A 24080-nucleotide genomic window follows, 5' to 3' on the forward strand; every position below is an offset into this window, starting at 1 on the left:
TGCAATTGATATATATTCAAGAATTATATTTCGAGATTTATGTACACTAAGGGATTAGCTTTCCTTAGTATCAATCTAATTAATTAATTCAAAAACATTCAGCACCCATATTTAACAGTTCGATTTTAAAAAAATATGGCACTTGATATTTTTCTCAACTATTATTTAACTTGTTTATATTTAAAGAGAGGAGAAACAAGAGTCACAAAATGGGTATTTTTTTAAAGAAAATTAAAGCAAAGTCGATGAGTTCCTCATAAGGGGTTGAAATTTGACGCAACAAAATAAATTCTTTTATTTACAATAATGAAGAGATCAGAATACATCCTCTGTATATGTTACATGACTGGAGTAATCTCTCCAGGGGGGAAAAAAGAAAAAAGAAAAAAACAAACCTATAAACCCTGTGTGCAAACTTTCTTACATCAAGATCCTCAAGGATCCTGAGAGAATCATCAAAAGAATTCTACCAGTTCAAAAGGTATGCCTGGTGAAGGAAAAAATTTGAATAAATAGGTAGTCCCTTAATTTCAAAAAGGAAAAAGATAATTATTGCTCTTTGGCAGAGCCACTTCCATTTTCTCGAGGAGAAGGTATTAAATCAGGTTCTTCCAGTGGATGAGATAGACTCCAAAGCATGATGCTTGCAATCAAAGTCAATATCATTTTAGGCCGGACCTGGAAACAAAGTAGAGCACAACTTCAGATCCAAGTTTCAATGTTTGCATGCAGAGGGTGATAAAAATTAGGTTTTGGGGTTGCAGAACTTACCTCCACAATATCATCCCATAGTAGAAAGACGGAGCAACCTAGCTTCCTTGCCACACTGATGATATAGTTAGCATTCTGCTTCTTCTCTTCGTCTGCAAAAGACACCCAAGAGCTTTGAGTTCCTTGTATAAGGAGTTCACAAAGACTCCATGAAGAGATTTAACTTTTGCATACCAGTTTCCCCCTTAGTAACAAGGCTCCAGTTCACAACCCTTGGTTCCACAGCCCCAAGGAGATCAAGAAAGAACACACCGTTCGACAAACTTTTATCCTGAAATCCCCAGAAAACAAAGCTCACAAAATGCTTGACATGGATTCACCATTCAAAAACAATATATATTACGTGCATCCAAAGAGTATTATAAAAAAAACCTTGCCTGGCCCTACAGGATGACCCCTTTCCATTCAAAAACCCTATATATTACGTGCATCCAAAGAGTATTATAAACTCCTTTAAAAAAACCTTGCCTGGCCCTATAGGATGACCCCTTTCTCTTTACAAATTTACAATTTATTCCACCAAAATCAGGTAAAAGTACCCTTGATGTAAACATAATTTTGTAAATTTGTCTTGAAATGTGTATTAATAAAACCCTTCGTGTTGAATTCATGTGCTATTTACATATTGTACAGTGGACCCCTGAGATATATAATGCGATAACCAGAATAACGGCAACACATAAAGAAGATTACACACACCTTCTTTTCCTCAAAATAACACTTGTCAAATTACCATGACCATTTTAAGACACCCAATGCATGGGGAACTCACCTTGAAGCTCTCCATGTGAGAAGCCTTGTCTGAGTTTTTTACTTTATCATTTGCCCATTGAATGATGTCGGCATCTGATATTTCTTTACTACCATGAAATTTTAGATTTTCCAGCAGCTGAAGCACATTACGCCGCATAAGTTGCCACAGATAAGCTGTGTAAAAAAATAAGACAATCAAGCTCATGAGACACATTTTCAAGAGAAGGCAACAACACATGATAAAGCTAAAAACATGGCAAAACTGGCAAGCAATCATACCTAGAATCAGCTTCTTGTTTCCTTGCACGAAATCATTGCCGGCAACATTCACAAGGGAGAACTTGAGCTGTTTTCCAATGCTGATGACCTGGTTGCAGTTCTCAACCTTCTTGAAAGGCATCTTTATTGGTGGTTTGTTTGCTCGCTTCCAGTTAACTGACCCAGGGGCAACCTTCTCAAGCACCTCCAAGAGCACCCACCTAGGATTTAAGACCCATCACGTGTTTAAAACAAGCATAATACCTCAAAAAAAAATATTGAACTTGTTCAAAGAAATTTGCCTTGCATAGACAGTTCTCCTCACATAGGGTATATTAACCTCTTTTGAATTGCTTTCTCAATAACTCTTGCAAATTCTACTGCCATTTCATCCAAACATACCCATCTCTTACACCCTCAAAAAGATGATGGACATATGTTTCGATTCCGAGGCTGTTGATCCACATGCGAAAAGCTCTCTCCTCCCTGGAATCCTGCTCGTCATCCAGTATCATTTCCGCAAAAGAGAATTTGTTCGTCAACCCATTCCTGTATAACCATGATGACACAAAGATAAGATGGTGAATCATGATACAAATCGGAGGGAAACAGGTGAAATGGCCAATATGTGCCATGTCAGAAATGTGAAATGGCATGTAAAGGGTAGGCCCTTGACATACAGGCAAACTAAGCCCAATACATAGTCATATTGAACGGGGATGGAAATGCAAGACGGCATAGAAAGACAAAACATAGTCGTGTGGAACCTGAATAAAAAGTCAAAAGGGCATGACAGAAAACCTCTCTTTGAATATGTGAGCAACAAATGCAAGGTTCAAATTTGAGGATCCTTCCACAATGTCTTTCGGGGACAAATATTTGCGGCAACCAATGTGTCCTGCCTGTGTCAACACGAGCTTTGCCCTTTCTAAAGGATCATTCACCTCCAATGGGCTCAAGTCACAGCTTTCTGGCGCTAATGCATTCAAAAGCACAGTATATGCTTCTCCATCCTGCACATCGTAGACTTAGTAAAATGCACCTGAAAAACTTTCAAACCCCATTACATTATGCCTTCAAAGATCTCACCTTCACATCAGATGAGAAGTTTGAGACCGATTTCTCATAACCAGCTTTCTGTAACTGGAAATTTAGCCATCGTAGAAGAACCTTTTCTGGAGGTAGGTGCATTAGCTCTTCCACTTCCTGTCATCACATTTCACAACTTTGATCATTATTGCTGCAAATTTTATAATCTATAGTCTATAACATACCCTTCTCAGCAGCCAGTAATGTTCTGACCTGTTTATCCTCCACTATTTCTGCAAGTTGAGGAGTTTTCTTCAAGTTGAGGTCTGCTAAGAGTTGAATCTGAAGCAGCAAGACCGTGAGCATGACGATAAATTGAAACGAGTGCACAGATAAAATGCGTAATGAATCTTAAAGCATGTTTTCTAGAGGAGCCAAGTACCTTGATTATTTGAGAAATCAGTCCAAGTACAAGATGAGACTGCAGCACCCCATGGTCATGGCCAAGCAATGAGTTAATATGGCATTAGCTAACAGATATTGAAATGTCACTAACACAACAAGGGTTTAGCATTGCAATTACTTTTGAAAAACCTTGGAAAATGTTCATCAACCATCAAAAAGTGAACTAAGATCCAACCCCTTTATTGCTTCTTCACCTGCATACTGCAGTGGCCATTAAGCAGCTACTCTTAAAGGTTAATAGAGCGAGAACTTTCAGCAGTTACCTTAGAATGCAGGTGGTAGAACATACACCCAGCATACTAAAAGTTGGAGAAACACTAGCATTATCTATTTGAACTTTAGACCTCTACAAGGTCAATAAAATGCAGACCTGAGATGTGAACATAGGATCCAACCACGTGCAGAGAAGAATCTGCAGGAAAAAGAACCATCGAAGGATGCACCATATGGTAGTCCACATAATGCAGTAAATGGAGCAACAACATCAGAAGCGGATAAAGTTGATGGAGGTGTGTTGGGAAGAACGGAAAATTTGGGTAGAGAACAAAAAATTTAGCTAGAAGAATGGGAACTTTGGGTGGAGCAAGCAAAGCAAAGCAAATAGCATCAGAGAAGCTTCCTTGGGCCGACCAACCGGCAATTTTCAAGAGAGGGATCGAGCCCAAGACAAAAGGATTCATCAGCAATGTGAAAAACTCAATGCTTGCAGTGGGATGGGATGGCACATGCAGCATCAATCTTGTTACACGACATTGATACATGATGTTCATCCACTAATTATAGAACCTTAGTGTAGTGGTGGTGAACACGAAGCATGGATGATATCTAGAACTCAGGGAAACCAAGAAATCTAAAACTATTCTGAATTGCTGATTAAAGGCCAAATTGTAACATGATTGTGGAAACTAGATTATCATTAACACTAAATAAGCGGGTCATGGCCCCAAGAAGTGAATCTCTTCCAAGAAGAACTCACTCTTCTTACCATTAATGACCAGCCTATGCTTCCGGAGTTCTTCAAACACAATGGCCAAATGCTTCCTATGCTCCTCTTCAGTGTGTGAATGCACAATCATATCATAAAAGAATGTGCCCACAAACGCTCTATGAGGCCGGAAAATCCTGTCCATCATCCTGTTAAATGTGGCAGGCGCATTTGTTAAACCAAAGGTCATAACCAAGAACTCATATAACCCAAAAGTGGTTCGAAATGCTGTCTTATGCACATCCTCGGGTCTAATACGTATCTGATGATACCCGCTTTTCAAGTCTATCCAGCTAAAGACTGTGGAGCCCTATAAGCGGTCCAATATGTCATCAATCCTCGGAATAGGAAATCGATTCTTGATGGTATTCTTGTTCAGCGCCCTGTAATCTATACACATGCGCCAAGAACCATCTTTCTTTTGCACTAAGAGCACAGGTGAGCAAAAGGGTGATGAGCTAGGCTGAATCAACCCTTTATTCAACAACTCATGTACCTGACTCATAATTTCTTCTTGTTGGGCTGCACTAACACGATACGGTGGTCTATTTGGTGGAGTACTCCCCGGAATTAGATCAATAGCATGATCTTCTGGCCTTTCCAGAGGAAGCTCTCCTGGCAATGACTCGGAAAAACAATCTTGGAACTCACATAAGAAATCAGTCCTGTCTTTATCTAACGTAGACAAATTAGATTTACTCATCATCTTTTGCATCCTTTACAAAAATCAAGTACGCGGAAAGATGCTTTTTCATTACTGATGAAATTGCGGAAGCTGATACAATAGGAACAGATTCCCCTTTAAGCTTTACATCCAAAATATGCTCTTTCCCTCTATGAGTCAAAGTAATCTTCCTGTTGTATGTATCCACCACCACATGTACTCTATGGCACCATGGCATACCCAACAAAACATCACATCCATCAAGTGGCATGATGAAGAACTCCTCACTGTCCACATAACCCTGCACATGAAGCCTGAGCTTCCCAATAATAGGAGTAACGGGTTCTGCATACCCAGGACAGGCCATATTAGCCTCATACAAAGGCCCCATCTCCTCTGCACGAATCCCCAATCGGCCAGCCAAATCCAGTGAAATAAAGTTGGCTCTAGCACTTGTGTCAAAGAAAATCAAGGCATTTTGATCTCTCACTTTGTCCCATGCCCTGCACAACTCAGTCTCTTCACCACCTGACTGTTCCCCAACAAGATCAAGAACTAACCCTGCAGAAGGTTTTGGTTTCTTAGACTTGGGCTCCCCTTTAGTGTCAGAGTCCTTTTGGGACTTAAGCTTGGGACAATTAAGAGACATATGTCCCTCCTCTGTACAGTAAAAACGTTTCCGAGCATCCATCAAAGCCTGTCTCTCCTCGGGAGTTCTCTTGGGCATTGGTAACTTCTTATACCGCTTCTCTGAAGACCCTTTTGCATCACGCGAAGCATGCCCTGACTTTTCAAATTTCTTGCTAGAGCTTTTACTTCCTTTAAATCCAGATGAGACCCCAGTGAGCTTAGAGGATTCCGTGTAATTACCACCAGAAAAAGCAGCATCAAACTGTTGTAAAAAGGTAAGTGCCTTTAGCTTATCTTTGGCCCCACTGAATGTGTCAAATTTCCCAGCAGCTCCCCCTTCCTTATAATCCTTCGCCTTACCCATAGGCGTTAGATTATCGGGCTTCACAAGATTGCTACCCCCGGCATTCATGCCCATCATAGGGTCAATATTGCCAGTTCCCACACCTGGCATTTCAGCCATGTTTCCAAACATAACACTATGCATACCGGGCTGCATGCCCCCATACATGTTTCCTTGCATTCCGGGCTGCATGCCCCCAAACATGTTTCCTTGCATTCCGGACTGCATACCACCATACATATTCCCTTAAATACCAGGCTGAAAACTAGCTCCAAAATTCCCTGGAATACCCATGCCTCCTTGAGGATAACCCCCAATCATGGATTGGAACACAGAGCCACCACCAAAATAGCCTGGATGCATAGACTGCTGTGGAATAGATGGCTGTCCGAAAAAGGAACTCTGTGAGTTGGCACCAAAAGTATGTTGTTGCATGTTCGGAAACTGTCCAAAAGATGAATCCTATGGGAAGACACCACTATTGCCCTGAGGTGGGTTCTTAGAACGCACTTTCTTCTTCTTCTTTTCAGGCTCAGAACGGGATCTCATAAATACAGCAAACTTCTCACTTTGAGTGAGCTGCATAAACACATCCATTACACCTGCCAAACGATTTTTAAATTGAGCATCATCTTCCTCTTTACTAGGCATGTCTTCTGGCTGTGTTACATCCTCATATTGTGCATCTTCTGCAACCTGTTCTCCTGCAAGAATTTCCTCATATTCATTTCTCTCAAGAGAGGCCTCTTGCTCTTCCTCTTCATCATAAAAAGATTCATCTTCTATGTCTGACATGTTGCTGAATTTTTTTTCAACAATGACGTTCCTCGAGACAACCACGAGCTCACCCCCTTAAGAAAGTTGATGATGGGTCCCGGCAACGGAACCTTGAAACCGGCCTCTGGTAAAAACCAAAGTGCGGTAGACTAGCAGTCACCCTTCAAATTGTAGTCCAAACAATTAACAAATTAACAAGAGCTAGAATGCTCCAGAACTAAAAGGAAATCGACACCTATTGGCCCCAAAGTTTGGAGCCCCTTTCGGTATTTCTTTATTCAAATTCAATGGAATGTATAACTGAGTGCAACAAAGCCAGTCAAAGAAAGTAATCCTGCATGTCCAATCTGGCAGCCCTCAAGACTTCTTAGCATAGAGGATTCACATACAGATCTGTGTCCCACAAAAGCAACACAGATCAACCAAGACAATTCAACAGGGCAGCCTTGAGCATATATCTGGCTGTTCCATGAACATGGCTTCAAACTCAGCCTAAATACAAATCCACTGTCCAATCTCTGTTTCCACCCTTCAAACTGCCATACCCCTCCTCTCACAAAGGGCCAGAAGAAACAACTCTGTAGCAGACATAAGCCAGTGGAAAGAAAGAAAGACAGATATGTTCAGAGTTTACCAATTTTTATGCGCAGTTGTGAACCAGAGGGATTGACCATACCAGTCTGTACTTGCCCCATGCTGTGAATGATCCTCGAGCTGCCTATTTATATGCATCCTGTTGGCTGATTGGCTGATTTCTGGTCAGCCAATTGGACAAACCCACGACTCAATGAAGTGCATAACCTGGCTGGTCCATGGGCTCCTGGTCTGTACACATTTGGGCAGCCAAACCGCTGCCCAGGTGGCCATACTCGCCCCCAAACCCTGCCTTTTAAGTGGCTGCAGTAGAAGACCTTATCCCCATGCATCCAACTTAGTGTTGGAGTATGCACAGGCGGAAGCATAGACAAGGAAAGAGAGAGAGAGAGAGAGAGAGAGAGAGAGAGAGAGAGAGAGAGCAAAGGAGAGAGAGAGAGAGCTTGTTGACAAGATCACCTTTTATTATAGCATGAAGCTTATTACAATGGCAATAGCCAGCAAGGGGAGCTGTACAATGTGCAAGGTTTGGATTGATGAAGTGATTATGAGGAGGCCCCTTTTATAGTGCTGCAAGGAGCTGGCCGACTGCCCCTAGGAGCTGGCCAACAGCCCACGACCTACTAAAGAGGAGAATAGATGGATAAAACCGATAAATAGGCATTCCCCAAAATACACAGAGATGCACAATATTCTAACACCCCCTTTGCAGCTCATAGTGTGCAAGAGTCTAAAGAAGTTAAGCTGATGAAGATGCAACCATGGACCCCCCCAATACTACAGATACCGGAATCACCTCGAAGAGAGCACTCGCCAACCTGTTTCCTCGAAACACAATGCCACCACGAACAATAAAGAACTTTTCTTGGCTCCAAATTCCCACACAAGTGTGCAATGAACTCCAAGAATAAGCTGGACACACCGCACCCATTATCCCCCCAATAGTGGACTCTAAACACATCACGTCCCAAAACCTCGAACAATGAACTCAAAATAGATCATGTCCATAGTCTCTGCTACACCAAAGATGGCCTTGTCCTGCCAAATTTTTAACGCTTGGAACTCCGACTCACAATTCCCATGCACCAAAAAATGGAGCTGCTACCAGCCCCCTCTCCCGCCCACAAGCCTCCTCTGGTTGGAAGCGCATGGGGGAAACTGCATGTATACTAGAGAAGAACACAATCTTGGTCCACCCGAGCCGGAATCGCCCTAGGAGTCCTAGATTAGTTACTAGAAGTATCTGAATCACTGTCCTGTGTCATGCCTTTGCCCTTCTTCTGAGATAAAGACTTGCCCTTGGTCTTGTCCTTCTTCTTAAACAAACAATCCTTAGACAAATGTCCTCTCTTCCCAAATGAGAAGCAACAGCTCTAACCTTTCATTTGTACTGAAGTAAGTGCCTGATCTAAACTATTAAGAGACACCTTGATCTTACCCTGAGAAACGAGAACGGACTCTTCTTCCAAGAGAAAGGAGCTAAGGTCATCAAAATCCAGTTGAGTCGTTGCGACCTGACACCTCAAAGCTCCAGAAACCACATCATACTCCAGGGGAGGATAAGTGCTGCCAACTGAGGAGAGGACAAAGCAGCACCCATTGCCAGTAACTGGTCATGGATAACCTTGGCCTTCATGAGGAACGACTCCATAGAACTGCCAGTAGGAAATAACAGACCGTAGAGTTGCCTTTGCAAAGAAACTACCCACACTAATGAATCACAAGCAAAGAGATCCTCCATACTTGATGTGCACTGGTAAGAGTTTGCACGGCCAGTGAGACCTCCTTTGTAATGGATTGAATGCACCTTCAAATCACGATCCTCCCAGTCTTGTAATTCCACAAGGAATTCATCCTCTTGAACCTGGGTCCACCTCCTCGATTGGGCTTCTTCTCACTGCCCTGAACAATCTCCATAAACCCTTATGGATGAACCAGATCCGCAATGGGCATAGTTGGTTCCGTCCAACTTGTCATCCTTGTTCGTAAGGGGGGAGCCATATCCACAGCAACAAAGTACACAAATCTCAGCACTCCAAGACTCCTCTTGAGCTCTTTCCAACGAAGCGAAGCACGGGGATCAATCAGCTCCCTCTCAAATCTGAGAGACAAAGAAGCTGGACAGCAGCAAAACAGTCCACCAAAATGCACCGGAGTGTCAAAATACGCAGCGGAGATGATAACCAAATCTGAGACCACAAGAGCAAGTAGAGTGCAGAAAATAGACAGCACAAGAGAAGCAGAGAGATAGATGTGTAACTCTACTCTATATACACAAGATCCCGGAATGATACAAGATGATATGACAAGGGAGCAATGGGGCCATTTTATATGGCCCCCATACTACAGTTGGCCTGCATCAGAAGCAGCCGACAGGCCCTAAACCTCCATGACTTGCTGAAGACACCCAGTCGGCCAGCTCATAGGTGAAATCGTGGACCTGATGCAGCAGTCGGCCAAAATCTGTGAACTCCAACTACCACAGGGCAACCACCCAAGCCATAGAAAAATGGGAAAAATGGGAAAAAATACGGGGAGTGAGGAAAAATGAGAAAAACACCTACGAGGGCGGACACACCCACAACAAAGGCCTTGGTGTCTCAATAAATACAAGAAATGACTTCTAACACCCCCTCTCAGCTCCTCGCTGTGAAACCAACCCTAGGGAGCTGGAGTGCCACGTGAGCATAGCCTGAGGTAGAGACTTCGTGAAGAGGTCCACCGCATTGTCCTCCATCGAACAATAGAGTAGCAAGATGTCACCAGCCAAGATCTTCTCACGTACAAAGTGATACTGTATCTCTATGTGCTTGGTCCGGGCATGGAAGACCGGGTTCCGAGCAATAGCTATACAACTCTGATTATCACACTGGATGACTGTGGGCTCCTTCTATGAAAACCCAATCTCGCCTAGCAGCCTCCGCAGCCCCACAACCTCGCAAGCAGCCCCACAAGCAGCCCGGTACTCTGCCTCTGTCGAAGATAACCAATAGTTGGTTGCCTCTTACTGCTCCAAGAAACTGCTCCTGAGCCGAGGGTCAAACAGTAACCTGAAGTAGATCTCCTCGTGTCTGGATCTCCTCCCCAATCTGAGTCACTCCAACCTTGGAGTCTGACTCCATCCCCTCCTGTGTAGAAGAGTCCTAGATCCTTCGTACTCTGCAGATATCGCAAGATCCGCAATCCTGCGTCCCAATGAGACTTCAATGGTGTCTACATAAAAGAGCTCAACAGCCCCACGGAGAAGCTCAAGTCCAATCTGGTGTTAAGCAACAAAATCAATGAACCAACCAACTTCCGATACTGCGAGGCATCAACTGGCTCACAAGGATCATTAACAGTTAACTTTGTATTTGGGTCCATCTGCGAAGTAATAGGCTTGCAGTTCTCCATCCCAAAGGCCTCAAGCAACTCATGACCATACCGCTGCTGAGAGACGAAAAAACCCCTGTAACACGCGGAAGCTCTGGGGGTCTTCTTTCAGCCCTAAACACCATCTAGAACATGTTGATGCAAAAACGCAGACAGAAGGGAGAGTAGAGAGAGAGAGAGAGAGAGAGAGAGAGAGAGAGAGAGAGATGCTAGAAATTCAGTATATTCATATGGTACAAAAAGGTACTCAATCTACAGCCCTAGGCTGCCTTGCAAAAAAGGTGTCACACACCAAAATCTGTCCTACTCCAAAAACCCAACTCATAAGGAGTTGAATGAGTCCAACAATGAGCATCCATGCCTTTATATAGGCTCTTGAACAAATAGAAGAGCAGTCGGCCAGCTGGCTGACAGTTTTTCCCATAAATGTGATGTGCCTGCAGCCGCCTTTCAAATCTGGTCCAGCCGACAGCCTTTCTTGCAGCCGACAGTACCCTCTTGCAGCCGCCTGGTCATCCTGGTCCCCTTCTCCTAGTCCACACTAGCCAAAACAGCACTTGATGCTCCAACTTCTGGTTCTTATCATTCTTTTATGGCTGCCCCTTCTGGACTAGCTGATGAACATGTCCATGGGCATACTTGCACATGACAACCCCTCTGGGTGTGATATGCAACGGAAGTCTTTGTATTGGAAGATCTTGTCACACAAATGCTCACACCGTCTTCTGTATCCTGAGTTTCGTGAGTTTAGCAATCCACTTTAATACTTCAAACTTTTAAAGAGATGAGAGAGAGATAGATGAGAACTGTACACCAGATTGGGTCCCGAATTACCCACCGAAGGGCCCCCTATCCTGATAACGAGATAGTATTTGCTTTATTTCTTTAGAGAGAATGACTGTGGACTGTAGATAAGCCAAACGCAAGATCTCGGAGGATCGGAGAGTGGCTGATCTGTACACTACTGTAGAAACACCTCGATGACTTGATCTCGAGCCTATGCACTCTTCCCAAGGGCATGAGGAAGGGCTGCACACCAGAGGCTGAGAGAAGAAGAAGGTACCATCAGATGACTGCTGCATGTGTGGATGATGCACAGAAGGCTGGACACTGATGCAAACTGCAGGTTCAGGGCTGGAAACTGCTGTAGACTGAATCTTCAGGGCTGGAAACTGCTGTGGACAGAAACGCAGGCCTGTAGGAGTGCTGATGGACTGAAACGCAGCAGTTTTGGGGCTGCTGGACAGAAACTGCAGAGGTCTTCTGCTGCTGGACAGAAAAACGCAGGTTTGCTGGCATTGAACTGGGCAGGATTGTGTGCTGAATCTGGGCCTGAATTGATGCTGAATCAGGGCTGAATGGATGCTGAAGGCAGGCGCCTAGGGCTGACTGAAGCTAGGGTTTCTCAAGGGGCTGGAGAAGCAAGCTTATGAGCTCCAAGGGCTGGATTAGTCTAGGGCTGAAAGCAAGGGTGCTCCTAGGGCTGAGGAGGAGAGCTCTTAGCACAATGAAGACTGAATGAGAAAATAGGCTCTAGGCAAGCCTATTTATACTGACTGGAGGTTGGTCATTTAATAAAGTTTATATTTATAAATGCCCAATAATGCAAATAATGCTAAATAAATACTAATAAATATGGGAAAAATACCAGATAAATCCCAATAAATTCCCTAAGGCTTCGGGGATGTTCTAAATGATGCACAGGCATATGAATGCATATTATGCAAGATGCAGAGTGCTTTCTGATGCAAACCCTAAGGCTTCTACTGACTCTACATGTATGAATGATTCTCTCCAAGTGGGTTAAGGGACTTGACTGACTGACTGACCCGGTAAGGCTGAGGAATGACCTACGTAGCTCGTGCCTGACTTATCCTGGACAGAGGATGTACAATGGGGTCACGGCGTACGACAATTATCATCCTATTGGGTTCTAAAACTGTACAATTGTTGCACTTCTGATGATGAGCCATCTTGTCACCATGCACTGAGTGCAGAGTGCATGTGACACTGGGTCTGCCAGATCTCCAATCCCAAAAAGAAGTGGAGTAAGCCTAGGTCCGTCATCTCAAACTCCTTTGACAAGGCAGCCTTCGTCACGCCAATGTGCTCCACATGACCGCCGGTGAGAATGAGATCATCCACATAAAGAATGATAATCTTAACCATGCCGCGTTCCCGAACGAGATATAGGTTGGGATCTGCAACCGATCTCTGAAAACCAGCCCGAACAAAGAAAGAATCAATCTTCTGATTCCAAGCCCTGGGAGCCTGTTTAAGACCATACAAGGCCTTACGTAACCTGTAAACCATCCAACCTCCTGTACTGACTGTGGTTGTCGGGCTGGAACAATGGACTAGGAATCATCATCAGACTCCTCTAGGTCTCCAAGAAGTGGTAGCTCCTCGACAATGGATATTGGAACATGCTCATCAAAAACCACATCCCGGCTGACAATAATCTCATCCCTCTCTGGATCATATAATCTGTATCGCTTGGAAAGAGAATTATACCCCACAAAAATAAGCTTACGGGACTTGGAGTCAAGCTTCCCGAATCCAAACTCTTTCTCCACCATCACATGCCAATCCTTGAACCGTGAAAAAGCTTGGTCCTTCTGTGAAAGAAAGTAGACCCATGTGAATCTGGAACAGTCATCAACAAGCAGCATGAAATATAGAGAACCTCCCAATGATGGTGTCTGCTGAGGTCCACACAAGTCAGCATGAATCAACTCCAATGGTTTTAAAGCCCGCCTAGAAGCTTGCTTCGGAAAGTATTCCCTGTGCTGCTTACCACGTATGCAAGAACTGCAACGTCCTTGCCTGCTGCCAACATCTGGCAAGCCAACCACCATCTGGTCCCAGAAAGCTCGCCGCACTGCATCCACATTTAAGTGGCCAAACCGAAAGTGCCACAAATCTCCAACCTGAGAACCTGTCAATGAGGAGAGTGCAGAGAGCTTGTAGATACCATTCTCCACACCGCCTTCCCAAACAACCTGGTCGGTCTCACGGTCCCGTAGAGCAACTGAATGCTCCTCAAATTCCACCCGAAAGCCAGTCTTGCATACTTCATGCACTGACAGAAGATGAAAACCAAGAGTAGGGACGTAAAGAACATAGGAGAAATGCTTACCCCCCTTGCCGTCGGGAATAATCTCCTTCCGGCCCTCACTGTGTATCGGAATGGTGGAGTTGTCGCCAATGAAGATGCAACCTAACTGCCGTTTCAGATCCAAAAAGAAGTCTCGGGAAGGAGTCATGTGCCTGGAAACACCACTGTCAAGAATCCACTCCCGGGTATCCTTTGCCGTGAAGCTAACTGCCTCCTCGCTCGAAGACAATGAAGCATCTGAGTCCATCATCTCTAAGTGCACAAATGCTGGAGTCTTTGCAGCTGAGGCTGAAGAATCAGCACTCTTCCCAGTCCGCTTAGGACACTTTCTCCAATAGTGGCCTTTTTCGCCACAATCATTGCAAGACCTCTCGGCCTTCAGTTTCTCTCGATCCGTGTCGGCCTTCTTCTTAGAAGACTTCTCCGATGAAGCCTTCCCTTTCCCCTTGTTGTTATTCCGGCCTTTTGACCATTGGCCAGTTAAGGCCTCCGAACCTCCACCGTGAGGAGGGTTCGTGAATCATTCCTCCTGGTCCAAGACCATGGACACAAGCTCCTCCCATGTAATGGTGCTGAGCTTGCCACTAGTAATCAAAGAAGGGTAGAAAGCGGAATACTGAGAAGAAAAATGGGACAGCAAAGTGATGGCCATATCTTCTGATGATATCTCCTTCCTAGCCTGAAGGACTTCCTACTGAAGGGCCTACAGCTTGTTAATATGCTCCCGCACATCGTCGACGACTTTGCAGGGTTCATAACCCGCATCTGTACTTCCAAGGAAATCCTTCTCATGGGCGATACCCTATTATAAAGAGAAGCCAAGTGCTACCATATGCCTCTGGCCAGCGTCATATGCTTTACATGATTGATTACCTGCGGTGTGCAGTTGAGGAATATAAATGAACGGACCCTGGCGTTGACACGATCCCCACAACTGTGCCTGTGCCTCGCGGTCCTTTCTGGTTGACTGTAACTCCCATTCCTCTGCTTTCGGTCGTGGAACCCCGACAACGATGAAATCAGCAAGGTCATATGACTCAGACACAGATTCCATCATAACCTTCCATATGCCATAATTGTTCCCGTCCAACTGATGGTCCACCGGGAACGTGGGGAGTGTTGGGATCTTCACATGCTTCTCAGCCATCTCTAATAAATCTGCCATTGCGGGGATGTAACTGAAAAGGATGGGTGGGTGGGGAAAAAAAACTTACACCTGCAAGTGGCTGTCCAGCAAATCAGCCCGCCGTCCTCTTGCTTCTTCTCTTCCCGAACAGTCCCAAACAATCCACCAATCAGCAATGCTACAGTCCCCCTCTTGCTCACACAACTCCCAAGATCTATCAAGAACCTAGGGCTCTGATACCATGTCAAAAAACACAGCGGTTAGCAAATAGAGTGCAGAAAATAGACAGCACAAGAGAAGCAGAGAGATAGATGTGTAACTCTACTCTATATACACAAGATCCCGGAATGATACAAGATGATATGACAAGGGACCATTTTATATGGCCCCCATACTACAATCGGTCTGCATCAGAAGCAGCCGACAGGCCCTAAACCTCCACAACTTGCTGAAGACACCCAATCGGCCAACTATAATGAGTCGGCCAGCTCATATGTGAACTCCAACCACCACAGGGCAGCCACCCAAGCCATAGAAAAATGGGAGAAATGGGGAAAAATACGAGGAGTGAGGAAAACTGAGAAAAACACCTACGAGGGCCGGCACACCCACAACAGAGGCCCTAGTGTCTCAATAAAGACAAGAGATGACTTCTAACACGGAGACACCCAACCAGAGGGAGGGGGAAAGACCCAACCAGAGGGAGGGGGAAAGAAGCAGAGATGTCGGGACCCCTTGTCGCGACTCGGGTTGCACCACACGCGAAGAAACCACCTCCAGAAGCTGTCTTGACTGTAAAAACAGCAGCAGCCACTACAGCCACTTGGACTTGCACCTTGTCACCTTGCACGGGTTGCACGGGGCACGAGCACCTCCAGTTTTTTAAAAAAATGCTGGTGTGAAAATGCAGGTACAGCTGAAAAAACACAGCTAGCAAAGAAGAAAACGCAGCAAACTAACGCTTCTAGAAAAGCTGGTGCAGGAGGGAGGAAGCGATCAAAACGCAGATGGACAGCCGAGACCAAGTCATCTGATACCATGTTGGAGTATGCACACGCGGAAGCTGTCATCATTTGGTCCCTTCACCAATCTTGACCCGTGTTTCACACACTGAGCGGAACCAAGGTGTGAATGGGGATTTTCCACAGAAGAAAGCTACAGCATTTTACTGGCATGGTTTGGCCTGAAAGATGGCCATACAACATGAGCAGCATGGGATTTTATTCATCAAAGTGACTTATAATATTTATAAGTCGGTGTGTTCACATATCATTAATGTAATATGCGGAAGCTTCGGAGAAGAATCGGTAACTTCAATACTCAGAATTCAACACTCTTTTCGCGACGGAAATTAACGCACAAATTGAAAGGAGATGTGCAGAAAATAGAGAGAGAGAGAGAGAGAGAGAGAGAGAGGGAGAGATGGAGAGGACACAGTATTGGGTCCCAATTACCCTCTGTAGGGCCCCCACCACGGATGGTGTATTTGCTTTATTAGAATGATGTGAATCTGAAAGAAAATACAGCAATCTTGGACCTTTCTTGGCTGGGAACTCCCTGCCCTTGACCTGCAGTACTCCACCCCTTTGCTTAGCAACTTCCTTGGCTTGTCCAACCCTTGTTTGCTTGAGCTCTTGGTGAATAATGAGATGAATGAATGGGATTGTGGGCAATGCTATTTATACTACCCAACATGAGCAGTCAGCCAGTACTACAGCAGTTGGCCAGCATTAAATGTTCCCACGACCAGAAAATACAGCAATAAATACTATTAAATGCTGCGCATCACTTTGTTGCTTGGCTAGGCACTTGCGCACATGGGAAATAGGGCTGGGCACTTAGGCGCCTGCTGCCTAGGAGGCTGGGCACTTTAGCAGGCTGGGCAGCCTGTATGGGCTGCCCCATACTTGCCTTAAACCTCTCCAAGAGCTGGATAAGCAGTCGGCTACCCCTGGCCTGCCCCTGGGCCTGTCCTACAGCCCCCCCATGGCCTACCCATGGCTGGTGGGTACAGCCAGGGCCTTCCTGGCCCTAATGGGGGTGGTTTCACACCATCCCCATGCCCACACTTCGACTTGGGGTAGCCCCATGGGCTGGCCCCTTGTCCTAAACACTAACTACTCAGTGATCTGGCATCCAGTACCATACCAGATACACAGAATCACTGACATCATTCCAGAGGGAGACTCACAGCACGGACTGGCACTGTTTCATGTGCAGGACAGTGCACATCTGACCTTGGACTCATGTGCAGGACAGTGCACACCTGACCTCGAACAACTGAGATGGATCCCTGGCTGACTCGTCCCGGACTGGGCTCACATGGGACCAGTTCACCATCCCAGGTCCTGCACCTTCTGTGCAGAAATGTCTACGTGGCATCCAAGTGCGGGATGCACGTGACAATTAATGATGGGCTGGACATACTATTGTTTTTGGGCTTGGACAAGTGGACAAAGAGGCGCCTAGGCCCTAGATGAAACTTGGCTCTAGACTGAGATCTGGGCAAGATTTGTGCTAATGCTTTGTGGAAAATCCGGTGCTTTATGCACCCGCACCTTGGTATCTTGTAAAAGCTTCTCTCTGAATAAAGAAGTTCCTAGGGGGACCGGCCATTCCGGCTCAGGGCGGTGTTATTGTATTATTTATGGTTCTTCCGTTGTGCCTTCATGCTCTGTGTTTGGTACCTGAAGTGTTGGTCTCTATTATCGTTCCGAGTGTCCCCTTTCCTACTTGTGACAGTGGTATCAGAGCATAGGCTTTCTCGGAAGCAAGAGGCTTCCTTCCAACAATGAGAAAGAGAAAAGATTAGAAGTGGGGACTACACTAACCAACAATTCTGCTATTGAGCTTATGGAAGCAATTCAGAGTATGGACAGTAGACAGCTTGGTCTAAGGATTTATGGATTCACGGATTTTATCCTCGGAATTGTTAGACATCATCTCCTTGTTGTTGGCTTCCTGTTTGGTGTCCTATTGTAGCCTCTAGGGCTGACCATGTTAGCTATAGGGCTGGTCACCCCTCACATATTTTTCCCCTATTTTATCCCCATTTTTATGGTGTCTTGGATATTTATCCTAGCCTTGGACACTTACCCAGTCGTGTGGATGCTAGTTGGTTGCCTACTTTTGGGCATATATATAGATGGCTTGTCTCCCTAATTCTTCACTGCTTGCTTAGCATTGTTTGTTGTAGTCCCTCACATACGAGGTTTTCTCCCCTCTTGCTCGGAACACGTATTCCTTTTGATGATAGGGTTCCAGTGAGGAGCAGTTTGCTTCTCCCAGGATTGATTATCTACAGGATCTGATCTTGGTTGGTTTTGAGGTTTTTCATACCTTCTCTAGGCTGAATACACGACATTCGACTTCGAGGAGTGTTCTTACACTTGGGTTTGGAACCATTATTTGGAGCAGCACGTCGCAGCCTACATGGTTGTTTTCTTCCAGAGGAGCAGTGTACCTTGCAGCTTGTTCTGTTGCTTTTGTAGTTGGGTTGCTGAGGAGATTGTGGAGCTTTCTTGGTACCTATTTCTGCAGTCTTTCATCTTTGATGATATCGAGGACGGCATCTCTGGCTTCTTGGAGTTCACTCAGCATCCGATGCTGAGAGGGGGTGTTAGACATCATCTCCTTGCTACTAGCTTCCTATTTGGTGTCCTATTTTAGCCTCTAGGGCTGACCATGTTAGCTATAGGGACTGGTCACCCCTCACATATTTTTTCCCTATTTTATCTCCATTTTTATGGTGTCTTGGATATTTATCCTAGTCTTGGACATTTACCCAATCGTGTGGATGCTAGACGACTGCCTACTTTTGGGCTTATATATAGCTGGCTTGCCTCCCTCATTCTTCACTGCTTGCTTAGCATTGTTTGTTGCAGTCCCTCACATACGAGGTTTTCTCCTCTCTTGCTCGGGACATGTATTCCTTTTGATGATGATATTGAGAGCACGTTCTCACCTGTGTTTTCCCTCCATCTCTCTCTCTCACTCTCTCCTGTGTTTCCACTTTTCCTTCTTCCACTGCACATTCTATCAGGAATATGGAGTTGGTTTTATGTGCCCGTGTTCAGCACTTTTTCCATATGGATTATTGTGGATTATAAATCAAGCTTATGAACAAGCTATATGGAGCTATATCTCAAGATATCTTATGCGTATGCTGAGGAGATATTTCTTTTGGCTTCATGACGAACCTGGCGAAAAAAAAGCTAAGTATACTTTGAGTTTTGCAGAGTTTCTTCTTTTTGCAAATTTTGTAAGTATTTTTGGACACTTAACCCTTGTATGCTTGTACAAGGAGAATTGTGTGTTGTTTGTTTGCCGCCGTGAACTGTTTTTCAGGTAAACATTATGGTTGAAAAGCCTGGTTTATATGGTTTTTCTTACGGATATGTCCAAGGACTATGGATTGAATTTTTGGCTCCTTTTGCTTGGATGGAGTATGTTTTTGGCTCCCTTTATTTGAGTTGCAATGGATTTCTGGAATTTATGAATATCTTATGGATCAAGGATTTGTCTATGGATTTCTTTTATCGGCCGAAATGCCTGTAAAAATATTGGCAGCCGAAATGCCTGTGACTATCTGTCACGTAGACATGTTTATGGGAGAACCAGGATATTTATGCCTGACTTATTCTCATCTTATCTTCTACACTTGAGCCCACCTCTCCTTCCAAGTCTGTAATCAGGATACCATTACGGAGTGCATGTAGTACAGTGAACTTGAGCCCATCTCTCTTCCAAAACATATGTTCTAGGTACCAGCATGGAGTGCATGTGGTAGAGTGGACATGACGCCTTGTTGGCTCGGGACTTATGTCTACGCCAAGGGTCATGTGATTTGGTTTCATTGCCTTGGTGAGTAAAGCCTCGTGGAAGGGGAAACCCTGGCGAGCATGTATGGTTTCATGGAAGGGTTGTTGCCCTGCTGGACTCCAACTATTTGAAATTTGGCTTAGACCTTTTCTAGTAGCAATGGATTGAATGGAAAACAAATTTCGCTGCACCTTCTTTGCCAAATTTTGTTATGAAAAGACCCTCTTAGGCTCAATTGCAGATCTTCAACTCTTGGCAAAACCATTTACTTATGTAAGCACCCATTTCCCGCACCATTTTAGCCCATAACCACCATGTTTGTTTCATAATAAACTGCTGCTTATGTCACTTGCTTATTTCCATAATCTTGCTGCTGCCTCCCATTGTTTCAACTTGAAGTTCTTGGCCACTGTAGACTCTGTAGTCTTTAAACATAAAGACCTTCTGTTGCAGGAAAATCTCATGTGTAATTAGGTGGCTCCCTGGGCCCGGCCGCGTGGGGCAGGGTGGGGGGGGTTGTGTTTGTTGGTGTGTTGAGACCCGATAAATCCCATAACCATGGATCTGAGTGTGGGGATAAGGCCAATGAAGGCTAGTTTGGTGGTTCACTCTCCTCACTTTCTCTGGGCCCAGCACTTTATAAAGGGGGCTGGCTGGCATAGGCAGCGCCCGCTCCCAACCTGCATGTGCAGATAGTCTCTCCCAGTGGCTGGCAGCTGAACCACACCTTGGTCTTTCTCCTTTTGCAATGTGTCTATACTGATGAATGGCACGTGTCACATGTGCAAGAAATCAAAATAACAGTTTCAGCATACATTCACCTGTAGTTTGAATATAAGCTACTTCAAATTCCTTGAAGTAGCAATGAGGCTGATTATTGGTATAGCAGTCACAAAGAGATATGAACCCTTTTAGCTGGTAAGAAGCCATAATCTTCATGTACAACTAATATTTAGAAAATACAAAAGCAAGCAAGTAATCGAGAGGATTCAGCTCTGTCTTATTGTTTGCTTCTGATGCAATATTTCTTGAACTCTATTCACAGCAAGTTCTGCGGCTTACGTTTGAAAGACTTGATCACATGCTGATATGTTCATCCATAAAAGCAGAGCAACAATGCTTTTGCTAAAGGTGATATACTTACCCTACCCTCTGCAAGATCTTCTGTGCCGATGTTTACAACCGAGCATCCAATAGCTTTAGCAGAGTTAAGGCACAAAGTATGATTTTCATTCCTTTCCCATGGGTTGAGCTGGTCCTTGACATTTAGAGCCCTTTCATCAATGGTCCCAGGAACTGCCAGATTGATCAATTTGCTGGAAGATTTTCAACAAGTCAGCAATACTAGGAATTATAATGAGCTGCACCATGCATAAAAGTGTTTTAGATGATGTATTGATCCGAGAAATGAAATTAAATACTTTTCTTGATACTATTACAGCTCCACGCACTCCTCAGTTGCAACCCCCCCACCCCACCCCACCCCCCCCCTTCCTTTCGCGCTCACACCCACACGACCCACCTGGCCAGCCACAAGAGGCATCTACAACTATTTTCCATTCAAAATATGACCATGATCCAAATATGTCCATACCAAAGAAGAACACCACGTTTTGCGATGTTGAAGAGCTGATTAGTAGATGGATCAATGGGGAGATGCTTCCTCATAACAGGATCTTCGCAGAGATAGGTGTTGATGTGGTCAACATAGGCCTTCTTTTCGGAGTCACTGACAGTGTGTAACAAAGTGGTTGATGCCGTTTTTAAGAAAGCTGATGCGTTCCTTGGAGGACCTACCTTTGGATCTCCACTTTTTTGTAAGTGTAGATACATCTGTAATGAAGATCACATCCCATGCCAAACTCAGGAAATCAAGCCGCTCAAATCCTAGTTCACAAAAGAAAAGGATAGAAAACTGGCTCATTTACCTTTAAAAAAGCCTCAAAATCCAGTTCAGCATCTGAGTTTAGGCCCTCCTGTTTCAAGATGGATGCCACTTCATCATGTGCTATCGGTCTTTGTAAAGCTTTGACCTTGCTCATTCCCGACTGTATATCAGAAGCTGATACCAAACCTGCTGGGCCTACAAGGGAATCAAACTGCAACAAGAAAGTGTGGGTTTAGCAGAACTCCATCACAGGGTTTCTAAATCCAATTAAGAGACATTACTTGACCTAATTTTTCTGACTGTAGATGCCAAGAACAGGGCTTCCAAATCCAACAATTGATCTGATTTTGTTATCGATCCATAGCAGGATTTTAAGATACATCATTGACCTGATTTTGCTATCAAAAGTGCTCGATGCCAAGAACAGGATTAGTTGAAACCTACTTGCTTGCTGCTTAGTACTAAGAGGCCAATATAGATGGCCTGATCGTCTAGACAAATGAATGAAAATGCTCGACCAGAGGTAAAACATAGCCAGGGTTTGTATGAGATCAGGTGGCGATCCTGTGAGCAGCAATGGTGAGCAGGAAATCTATGGCATTCATGATCGTCTATGGACAGGCTATGGCATACACGGTAGGACGCATGCTCATTCATTTACTCAATTCTGTGAGAGTTACCTGAGATTTCAATTTTCTGAGCTCCAGCTGTGTGAACTGTGTGGAGAGCCAAGGATCGCTTAGGACCACGCCTCCAAAGGACGCCATCGCTTGATGAGCAACGGATTCTTCTTCCTTTTCAGAAAACCGATTGTCCTAAAAAACCAATATGCATCAGAGAAGATGAAATGCCGCTTGTGATTTGGTTCTGTGCAGCAAACCAAATGCTCGGATATGGTGATGGAAAAAAGAAGAAACGACGCAAGAAAGCAGATAAGATAGGGGTTTGGGTTAGGGTTTGCAGAAAGAAAACCGTGTGTATGTATGTACGTGTGTGTTGGTACGCGACAGGGAAAGAGAGGGGGAGAGAGCTTTCTTGCCGCTTTTCTTTGTGTGTGTGTGTGAGAGAGAGAGAGAGAGAGAGAGAGAGAGATCGCGCGTGTGTGTGAGAGAGAGAGAGAGAGGTTGGTGGGTGTGGGGGGGTGTGTGCGAGAGAGAGAGAGAGAGAGTGTGTGTGGGGGTGGGGCGAGCTTTTTTTGTAAACAAGAGGGAGGAGAGATGTTCGTTGGGGTGCTGTTGATTTTTTTGAAGAGTTTCATGAGTGGTTGGTTATGCTACATTTCTTCTTTCCACAGCCTTGGCCTTGCTTTTTCCCATCTCCTCGCCTTTCATGTGGGGACAATCTCTAGAGGTCCCATGATAGTGTGCCACCACCTCCTTTACGAAAAATTCTCCAGAGTTGGATCACATCACAATTTGGAAATAAGGCCCATTATACATCGCCATACCCCTGCCTGCCCATGCTGATGTGGTGAGGGTATCCACCGTCCATAATTCATGGGCAGGCAATCTCCCCCGCCCATACATGGGCGGTGGGGTATGTGTAACGGGCCTAAATAACTGGGTTTAACTCATCTTGCACCTTGGAATTCGCAAAATGTGTGCAAGCTTTTACAATGGTTTTAAATTCTCTAGATTTTGGGAAATTCTGCTCTCATGAATACCTCTTGATTATTGAGAATTTATAAGGCACGCCTCCAAAATCGAGAGATGAAGGCTTTTCACCATTTGGGTCGAAATAATTTTTTACCACACTGGCTTAGATAGTTCAATTCACAACTGTCGATGCAAGAAATTTCCAATCTAAAACCATGGACCTTTTCATGTGAGCCTAGTAATAGGAGACCACCTATAAAATCTCAATCTCTATGACCAACTATTAAATTTGTATTCACATGGTCCATTTTTGCATATTGGAGGCTTAGCCTCATTATTTATTAAGGGCTTTTTGAACAGTGTGTTGGTTTTTCACACTATTGCCTCGTTTTGCACAACTCTCCCTTAATTTTCTCACCACCCTATGTTATTTGAAAAAATGTGCAAGCTCAAAGAAGGTTTGCAAAACAAGTTTTGCACAATGTCCAACAAGTTTGGCAATTGTTGGGGATACTCAACACTTGGAAATTTGGGTGCGTGAAGGAGCATCGTGGTGGCCAAGATTCCATCAAGATTTCACTAGAGCGTGAATTGGTCCTTTTAGCATGAAGGTTGCATTCCAGTGGAGGGCTGCCACCATGCCCACTCTATGTAGTGGCATCTTTACAAGGACAAACGATTGCCATGTTTATAGATTCACCTTAATGCACACCTTGAGATGTTTGCTAGCCTTCATTGATATCATTAAAGCTCGGCATTAGAACATGGTGTGTATGCCTCTTAAAAAATGCTCGCTTCGTATTAAACCAAACAAAACACATATGCTTTATGGTGAAAATGTGTGATGACATTGTAACAAGAAGGACACCACTAACTATTTGATATAGAAGT

At 44.6% G+C, this 24080-nt stretch overlaps 1 protein-coding gene across 1 annotated transcript; it reads right to left on the reverse strand.

Moving 5' to 3' along the window:
* Positions 1-270: 270 nt before the first annotated feature.
* Positions 271-22807, reverse strand: LOC147608177 (fimbrin-2-like). The gene is made up of 14 exons (XM_086789538.1): positions 22275-22807; positions 21635-21805; positions 21301-21539; positions 20851-21022; positions 3254-3292; positions 3085-3153; positions 2872-2988; positions 2584-2795; positions 2185-2331; positions 1804-2003; positions 1544-1698; positions 946-1042; positions 772-863; positions 271-678 (listed from the first exon to the last, which is right to left on the reverse strand). Exons 1-14 carry the CDS (start codon positions 22359-22361, stop codon positions 550-552), a joined length of 1926 nt encoding a protein of 641 aa, XP_086645664.1. The 5' UTR covers positions 22362-22807; the 3' UTR covers positions 271-549.
* Positions 22808-24080: the final 1273 nt, after the last annotated feature.

Source organism: Cibotium barometz, chromosome 53 (assembly GCF_041138505.1).
Source record: "Cibotium barometz isolate CiBa-2024 chromosome 53, ASM4113850v1, whole genome shotgun sequence".
Classification (NCBI taxonomy): domain Eukaryota; kingdom Viridiplantae; phylum Streptophyta; class Polypodiopsida; order Cyatheales; family Cibotiaceae; genus Cibotium; species Cibotium barometz.

Coding starts and splice junctions, on each gene's coding strand:
- LOC147608177 (XM_086789538.1), bottom strand. CDS start 22,361: ATGGCGTCCTTTGGAGGCGTGGTCCTAAGCGATCCTTGGCTCTCCACA. Junction 2,332..2,583: donor GCTCACATATTCAAAGAGAG/GTTTTCTGTCAT, acceptor ATGGTTATACAG/GAATGGGTTGACGAACAAAT. Junction 864..945: donor TGTTACTAAGGGGGAAACTG/GTATGCAAAAGT, acceptor TGTCTTTTGCAG/ACGAAGAGAAGAAGCAGAAT.